At 49.2% G+C, this 9,408-nt stretch overlaps 1 protein-coding gene across 1 annotated transcript in view; it reads left to right on the top strand.

The window, feature by feature from the left end:
* Window positions 1-4,952: 4,952 nt before the first annotated feature.
* LRFN2 (leucine rich repeat and fibronectin type III domain containing 2) overlaps window positions 4,953-9,408 on the top strand; it is a 40,694-nt gene continuing 36,238 nt past the window's right edge. Inside the window, exon 1 of the mRNA XM_045071223.1 lies at window positions 4,953-6,375. Within this exon, the coding sequence (XP_044927158.1) occupies window positions 4,976-6,375 (1,400 nt within the window). The 5' untranslated portion in view covers window positions 4,953-4,975. The remainder of the gene's footprint in view (window positions 6,376-9,408) is intronic.

Here is a 9,408-nt window from a genome sequence, read left to right as displayed (position 1 = left end):
TGGGCTGTGGGGTTGGGTGGGGGGGAGGGGTGTCTGCTTTCCTCCAAGGACAGCCTAGAGCCAGAGAGTCATAGTTCTCTGGGTAATTGGGAGAACTTGGGCTGGCCCAAACCTCTTTGAACTTCATTTTCTGGTGGTTGAAATGGGGATAACAATGCTCAAGGCCACAAGGTATGGGAGGGTAGGTTGTTTACTGTGCAAGGCTGTCCAACGAAGGGGCCCTACAAATGCCCTGCAGGGGCACCTTTTCCTAACTGCACACGAGTACCTTATGGACCAGGGGCAGCTATCACCTCGCAGAGCATCTGGGAAATCACCCGAAGAAACCCAGGGAGGGAAGAGACACTGTTTCTGCTTAGAGACACGCAGGTTCTTGCGAGCACCGCAGATCCAGGAAAGAGTGTTTATCCTCCTCTCCGGGATCCTCTGCCTGCCTCTCCAGGCAGCCCCCTCCCTTCCCTTCCCCTAGCCCAGGCTCATAGACATTCTGAGCAGACGAGCTCTTACTCCTCTGCAGATGGATTCCTTTGCATGAAGGCTGATGTTGACATTTGATACCAGCATCCATTTCACAGCCTCACTTCTGATCCCTATGGACCTCTCTCAGCTTTGCCCACAAATAATCCCGGAGCCCCTCCTGCCTGCTTTCATCCACTCCTTTGTTCCTGAGACTGGACCTCTATTCCTAATCTCCACCTCTCCTTGCTCCCCTCTGCCACCTCCCCCATCAGACATATTTAGGAGAACCGAGTTGCCCCTTCCAGCTCAACTCCCTGCTCAGGAGAGGGAGCCCCCACTCTGGGCGTGCACTAATTATGCGCACCTACACGTTCCCCTTGCCTCCCTCCCAACCTAGGCTTTAAGCTGCTTTTTGTTTGGTTGTGAGAGTCATATATTAAGTGACAGTTCTCAGAATACAATTTTAATTAAGATTCAATAGTCACTTCTCTGTCAGTAATCTTCCATGCTGATGACTTAAAATATATTTACCCAGTTCTATTATGTCACAGCTTTGAATTCATTAGACGTCTGTTAATCCTTAACAAACTTTAAAAAAGCAATTTCCAAGGACAAAACTGTTTGAAACAATGAGCCCCGCGCAGGGTGCGCACCCTGGAGTGTCCCAGGCTTCCCTGCTTGCTGTCGCTGCTGCCCTCGAGCAGAGGGCGGGTGACTGGACGGAGGACAGCCAGCCCCAGAGGATACTGTAGGATGGGGCAGTCTGCCCACCGCGTGCTGATGCAGCCCAGACGGCTAGCATTCCCAGCGGGAGAGGCTGGGGGAGGATCTGGAGGGACAAACCACAGAGAGCTCGCTCAGGCCACAAGCACGTTTGGCCTTGGGCTCCTAGGAACTTGATAAGTCCTCCCATTTCCTTGCGCAGCATGATGTGAAAATGCTGGACGTGCGTCTTGGCCTTTGGTCACTTCAGTGTTTAGGCGAGAGTTGTAAAGAGGATGACTTTCTCTCCGGGCCCTAGGCTTTCAGCATAGTACCCCCCACCCCCGACACATACGCACCACACACACATATGCACACGCACGGCTGCCTCCCACTTAACTAGGGAGGGACATCCCTTGATCCCCAGTAGGCAGAGGGAACACCGTTCACTTCTACTTAAGAAGATGCAGTAGCCAGAGGAACAGGGACTCCCTGACTGTAGGACCAGAGTGAGTCATGCTGGGAAGGGCAGCTGATGCTTGACAGAAGATGCTTCTGAAGTTTTTTTGCTGTGACCACACCTCTCCATAAAGTGGTTTTCTCAGCTGATCAACCAAATGAACCCTGAACAGGGTTAATACAGGCCTCAGAAACTCAGTGACAATGCCAGAAACTCCCTTGGCTCAGTTACTACTTCATTTTCATTTAATTGATATTTACTGGGCACTTGCTAGAAGTTGGGTGTGGTGCTAGGCCCTGGGGATACAGTGAGGGGCGGACAAGGTAGCTAAGTTCTCTGCCTTTTGGCGTTTACAGTCTAGGAAGGCAGAGAGATACAAAAGGAAGGCATTATAATTAAAAGCACAGTGAGCACTCTGTAGGACAAGTATAGAATAAGGGACAAAACAGCAGCAGAGCTGAATTTGGTCCAGGTTGTGCGGAGGCTTCCTGGAGTAGGTGATGTGGAAGCCATCAAGATGTGGAGGGAGAAGAGGAACTTGGCCAGGCAGGAGTGGAGGGAGGGAGCGAGGCCAGCAAGAGACCAGAGTGTGTTGGCAGTCTTGGAGGAAGATTGAGCATTGCGTTTATAAGTGAGAGATGCTGAGCCTCGCTGGGAAGTGAAAAGCAACGGAACGGAGAGTGGTAAGAGATAAATAAACCTGAGTAGTGGCATGGCCAGCCCCTTGCAAAAATGTGCCCTTATGCTAAAAAAAAAAAATAAAAATAAGAAGAGGGTCAATGCAGATGGAGAAGATTCCTGTTTGTTTTGCCAGGGTCCCAGCAAAGTAAGGACCTGAAAGACCTGAGCGCCTTTGAGCACAGAGACAGTGGCAGGCAGAAAGCTTCCACATGTGGACACCTCTGGGTTGGATATTCCTGGTAGGACCTAGGTCAGGGTGGCCAGGACGCCTCCGGGCTGTGAGAACAAGGATTGGCAGGGTGGGTTGTGGCTCAGAAGAGCCCAGAGCATTACTGTGTAGAATTAGGCACATTGGCAAGGGCTTTTAATGACGGTGATTGTAATGAAGATAAAGAGGGGAAAAAAAATCCACCACAACAGAGGTTAGTAAACTTTTTCCAGAAAGGGCAAGACAGTAAATACTTTTGGCTTTGGCAGTCACATGATATCTGCTGTAACTACTCCCTTTTGCCACTGTAGCGTGCACACACACACAAACACACACATACACGCCATATCTGTAGACAATATGCAAATAAATGAGCACGGCCGTGTTCTAATAAAACTTTATTTCCAAAAACAGGTGGCAGGCTAGACTTGGCCATCCACTGTAATTAGCCACCACCTGCTCCAACAGTGCTGTCCAATAGGATACCCGATGGCCACATATGACCAAGGAGCACTTGAAATGTGCTCTCAGTATTAAAGACATACCCAATTTTGAAGACTTAGTATGAATAAAAGAATGTTAAATATCTCATTGATAATTGTATGTATTGCTTACATGTGAAAGCAATATTTTGAATATAGTGGTTTGAATAAAATACATTAAAATTTATTTCACTTCTTTCCCTTTTTATATGCCCATGAGAAAATTTTAAGCTACATTTAATGGCTAGTAATCATCTTTCTATCGGACAGGGCTGATCAGAAACAACGCTTTATCCAGATGCAACACAGATTTAGTCTCTGACAGTAAGGGGTCTTAGGTGGGGGATTTACCCTGAAAGATGCAATAATGCAATTCGTATCTTCACCATAAAGTCGTATCTGATTGGAATAAGTTTTTAAATTTGCTTTATATCCTTTTAAATCTGCCAGGTGTTTTTTTTCTGCACTTGTGCTTCTCAAACTGGGAGCTCCGGAGCCCTACTTCCTCCAGATATTAACGATGGCTGCTTCTAAAAAGGAATATCTTTAGCTTAAAAGGAGGGAAGCAATGCAGAATTAAACACTAATCCATTTTCTTTACTGCGGCAGAATTCCTCAACCCTTCTGTACTTGCTAATGCATACAGAGCTTTTGCAACAGCAAGAAAAAGCAGGCAGCGCGTCCCCAACTCCGTGGCCTCAGAAGGCCTTCCTCGGCAGCACGTTGTTCTGAGAGAAGCCACCCAACCGGTGTGCAGGATTCTCAAACGTCCAACCCCATTGATGTTTTTAGCACCACATAAATAGAACTAAGTTAGTACAACATGGAATAGTGAGAAAACTGTAAGATTCGGAGGCACAAAGACCTGAGCCAGAGTCCATTCCTCCCTTCCCTAGATATCCATTCATGCAAAAGCACCAACTAGGTACAAGCCAGAGCCTCATGCCCTGAGTATGTGGTGGTGAATAAAAACAAGTCCCCTCATCCTGGGGCTTTGTTGCCAGTATAGAAGACAAGCAATACACAAGATGAAACAAATATACAGTAAGGTAGATCACGATGAGTTCCCAGAAGTGAACACAAAGCAGGAAAGAGGGACATGCACCATTGGGGTGGGGCCTCAGGGAGAAGGTGATTTTTGAGTGAACACTGGAAGGAGACGGTTCAGGGTGGACGAGTCTTCATCTATATACACAGATAAGCCCTTCCTTGTGAAAGCCGTTCCCAAAGCCCAAATGAGATGATGTGCATGGAGGTCTGGGCAGAGGACCCGGCACATACAGGGTGCTCAGAAGAAGTTCATGCCTTTGCTTCCAGCCTCACCCCCTTCTCCACTTCCCTGAACTCCCGAAGCTTTATCCACCATGTAGATTCTCCATGCGGAAACTTACCTACTTCCCCAATAACGCTGGCATCTCCAGGGGGCCAGCTCTCTCCTTGTCCATGTCCTTGTTCCTTATGAATGTTGGTCCAGTTTGACTTCAGGCCAAGTCAAAGTGCTTCAAAATACATTCAGAACACACTTTTCGAATCTGATGATTATCAGATGAACCACTGGTATGGAACCATCCCTCCATTCGTTCAACACATTTATGGAGCACCTACTGTGTTCTGGGCACTGTGCTAGATGTGTGGGATATAGCAATTAACAAAACAGACAAAAGAACCTTCCATTGTAGAGCTGACATTCCAGTGGGGGAGATAGGAAATATTCCATAAACATAGTTAATAAGCAAATTACATAGTCTGTTAGAAGGTGATAAGAGCTAAGACAAAAAGAAAAAGAAAAAGAAATAGAACTATATTAGCGGGATCGATTGACAGAAGAGATAAGACCTTACAGGAGCACAGGCCCTTCTCTGCTCCTCCAAAAGGCAGGGGTTAGGGTGACAGGTGAAGCCCTGGTAGGGCATTAGAAAGTTGCCTCTTAACCCTGACCCTGTGTCCCTCCCTTCCAGGCACCACAGCCTGAGTGACCAGACCATGGAGACCCTGCTTGGTGGCCTGCTAGCGTTTGGCATGGCGTTTGCCGTGGTCGACGCCTGCCCCAAGTACTGCGTCTGCCAGAACCTGTCTGAGTCACTGGGGACCCTCTGCCCTTCCAAGGGGCTGCTCTTCGTGCCTCCTGACATTGACCGGCGGACAGTGGAGCTGCGTCTGGGTGGCAACTTCATCATCCACATCGGCCGCCAGGACTTCGCCAACATGACGGGGCTGGTGGACCTGACCCTGTCAAGGAACACCATCAGCCACATCCAGCCCTTCTCCTTCCTGGACCTCGAGAGCCTCCGTTCTCTGCACCTTGACAGCAACCGGCTGCCCAGCCTTGGGGAGGACACCCTGCGGGGCCTGGTCAACCTGCAGCACCTCATTGTGAACAACAACCAGCTGGGTGGCATTGCCGACGAGGCCTTCGAGGACTTCCTGCTCACACTGGAAGACCTGGACCTCTCCTACAACAACCTCCATGGCCTGCCCTGGGGCTCCGTGCGGCGCATGGTCAACCTCCACCAGCTGAGCCTGGACCACAACCTGCTGGACCACATCGCCGAGGGCACCTTTGCCGACCTGCAGAAGCTGGCTCGCCTCGACCTCACCTCCAACCGGCTGCAGAAGCTGCCCCCAGACCCCATCTTTGCCCGCTCCCAGGCCTCCGCCTTGACCGCCACGCCCTTTGCTCCACCCTTGTCCTTCAGTTTTGGGGGGAACCCGCTGCACTGCAATTGTGAGCTGCTCTGGCTGCGGAGGCTGGAACGGGACGATGACCTGGAGACCTGCGGCTCCCCGGGGGGCCTCAAGGGCCGCTACTTCTGGCATGTGCGTGAGGAGGAGTTTGTGTGCGAGCCACCTCTCATCACCCAGCACACACACAAGCTGCTGGTTCTGGAGGGTCAAGCGGCCACACTCAAGTGCAAGGCCATTGGGGACCCCAGCCCCCTCATCCACTGGGTTGCCCCCGATGACCGCCTGGTGGGGAACTCCTCAAGGACCGCTGTGTATGACAACGGTACCCTGGACATCTTTATCACCACGTCTCAGGACAGCGGCACCTTCACCTGCATCGCAGCCAACGCTGCCGGGGAGGCCACAGCCATGGTAGAGGTCTCCATCGTCCAGCTGCCACACCTCAGCAACAGCACCAGCCGTACCGCTCCCCCTAAGTCCCGCCTCTCGGACATCACGGGCTCCAGCAAGACCAGCCGGGGAGGTGGAGGCAGTGGGGGCGGGGAGCCTCCCAAAAGCCCCCCGGAACGTGCTGTGCTTGTGTCCGATGTGACGACCACCTCGGCCCTGGTCAAGTGGTCAGTCAGCAAGTCAGCGCCCCGCGTGAAGATGTACCAGCTCCAGTACAATTGCTCTGATGATGAGGTACTGATCTACAGGTGAGCCGGGGTGGCAGCGGGGCAGGGAACTGTATGGCTGGGGAAGGAGGAGGCACTAGGGAGGGTTTTGAACTTTTCCCACCCATGCCCCTTCTCCCAGAGGTGCCTGGGGGAGTCGTAGGGTGAGCTGTGCCCACGGTGCAGGTAAGAGGACATGGAAAGCACATCGACTCAAGTGTAGGAAGAAAGGAACTCCGTGGGTAGCCCCAACAGATGTGTATATAGGAGGACCAAGCCCCCCAGGGCGTGGCTCTGGCAGGTGGGCATGTGGCTATGAGCCTGCGAAGAGTGGATCTGGCCTTCACCTGGACATGCATGTAGCCATGCTTCAAGCTTAAGGTCAGGAAGAGTAGAATTCGGATTACAGCCCCGCCACTTAATAGTCATTTAATTCTCCCGGCCTGCCTGTTTGTCCCCACCCGTAAAATGGAGACAATGTGTACCTTAGTCTGGACACTTGATTGCAGGTGATGGAACCCAATCCAAACTGACTGAAGAAAGAGAAAGGGAAAAGGGAGAGGTAGGGTGTTGGCTCATGTAGTATTAAAGTCAGGAAGCTGCTCCAAGCTCAGCCAGATCAAAGGCCTTCCCACAACATCCTGTGTTTTTAGACTTTCTTACCTTCCCTAAGCTCTACTTTCTTCTGGTTGGCCTCACCGCCCCCCCCCACACACACACAGTCTCTTCCGTCTGAGCAGCCCTCGAGGGAGGAGAGCATCCTTTTGTTCTACTCCCAGCTGGTGCCACAGGAGCCTGGATGAGCTCTGATTGGCAAAAGCAAGTCACAGAAGCCTGGATATTACAGGTGGGGTCATCCTGTCCAACCCCCCCAACCCCGTGCTGGCATCTCTGGGCACCAGTCTCCTTTATCTGAAAACAGAGATAATAATGTTGACCTTGTAAATTTATGGTGAGGACCAAGGGATCATTTCCTGGGCCTGGTAGAGAGGGAGGTTAAGACTAAAAAGCAGCCCCAGAATCACCTACGTCGTTCAGAGGGAGGAGCTCCCAGAGTGATAGCTCCAGGCCCCAGGGTCCAGGCTCCCACCACCGATGAGTTCCTGTCTCAGCCAGCTTCAGTTTGCGGTAAACATGAAGCACATGGCCAAGAATCTCACTGCTCAAGAAATGCCTGGTTTCTTTGGAAATCCTCTGTTTTCTTTTATGCTTTTATTTTATTTATTTTATTTTATTTTTTCAGAGGGAGAGAGAGAGTACTGGAGAGTAAGTTGGGTCCAGAGAGAGGGAGAGAGAGAATCTTAGGCCAGCTCCATGCGGGGTCTGATGCAGGGTTTGAGCTAATGATCCTGAGATCATGACCTGAGCTGAAATCCAGAGTCAGACGCTTAGCCGATTGAGCACCCAAGTGCCCCTTTTTTATGCACTCAAAATGATTATTCTGAGAAGTGATCCCATAGGCTTCATAGACACACAAAGGGTCCCTGGTGCAGGAGCGGTCAAGAGCATTGAGAGTTCTTCTGGCTCTGATCTCAGCTGATGAGTCTCTGGGTGGAAATGTGTGAGGGAGAAGAGCTTATAAGGAAGGCATTCATTCCACAAATGGAGTCCCTGAGACTGGGGTGCGTCATGGAAATCGGTGGAAACCAGGGCACTTTCCTGGTCTGGCATACGTTTGGTTTGTCTGGAGAGCAGCTTCGCCTCTCCAAATGTACAGAAAGCAGCATTAAAACCTAAATTAAATGTTTGCACACACACACACATATAAAGAGATCTATAGATATATCATTAAGCCTAAATATACATGTATGTATTTTTCTAATTATAAAAGTAATAGTCACTGTAGAAAATTTGGAAAGTAAAGAAAATGACAAAGAGAGGGGCATCTAGGTGGCTCAGTTTGTTAAGTGTCCAGCTCTTGGTATTGGCTCAGGTCATGATTTCAGGGTCGTGAGATTGAGCCCTGTGTCCAGCTTTGTGCTCAGAGCAGAGTCTACTTGGGATTCTCTCTACTTCTCCCTCTGCTTTGGCCAACAAATAAATAAATCTTAAAAAAAAAAAAAAAAAGGAAAGAAAATGACAAAGAGAGAAATAAGAATTATCTGTAACCCCACCAAAGTTTATCAGAGGCATTTGGCTTCTCAGTTTTATTTCAATTCAGAACAATATTTATGGTCAGTCTAGTCTGTATTTCTTAATTCTTTGCACATTATAGCTTGCTTAGTTCCCATGGTAGTAAAATGTTTTTCACTTCTCTGCACCACAATTTCTGTACCAATCTTCTACTGTTGAACATTTAGGTTGTTTCTCATTTTGAACATTGGAAGTAACGCCTCGATGGATCATTGTACCTAAATATATCTGTGCAAGTTCAGTGATTTCCTTAGCTTATTTTTCTAAGGGTTGAATTACTGGTTTAATGAGTAAATTATAATCTTTATACATTGCATGTAAATATTTACTGACCCCCCCCCACACTGGTGGAAGGCGACAGCGCCCATTTCGACCACACCTTTCCCATTGACTGAATATATAATCAAGTTCATCTCTGCCAATTTTATAGGTGAGAAATGGAACTTGTTTTAATTTGTATTTCTCTGATAACTTGTGAGGTTGACCTTTGGGAAATAAGTATATTTCTTCAATTGTGAATTTATTATATGGTCTTGACTTTGATAAAAAGTGTAAAAGTGAAATGCTACCTGTTCTGAGGCTCGCACAGGCAAAGGGCGGAGGGAAGACAGTGCAGTGGGTGATGGGGGAAGCAGGGCTGTTGGTGTTCAGATAGCAGCATGCCTAAATGGTGCCCCTCCCTGGGGGCCCCAGAAACCCAGCCTGGGGCATAGGAGGGGCTGGAGTTTGGCTCCTGATGTCTCTCAAGACAGAATTCGAGCGACTTACATTCGGTGGTTCAGAACCTGGAGACACTAGGTTCATGAAAGTAAATGAAATGAGAGGATCAGAAACCTTGGAATTAAAAAAAATAATAATAATTCAAAAACAAAACCAAAAGCAAACCCTGCTGACTTCCTCTGAGGGCCGTCACAGGGACAGTAGGAGACAGAGCTCAGAAGC

This window comes from Mustela putorius, unplaced genomic scaffold (genome assembly GCF_011764305.1).
Source record: "Mustela putorius furo isolate JIRA1106 unplaced genomic scaffold, ASM1176430v1.1 tig00003983_pilon_pilon_pilon, whole genome shotgun sequence".
Lineage (NCBI taxonomy): Eukaryota > Metazoa > Chordata > Mammalia > Carnivora > Mustelidae > Mustela > Mustela putorius.
The sequence above is the reverse complement of the archived record's forward strand: the minus strand, read 5'-3'. Positions and strand labels throughout refer to the sequence as shown.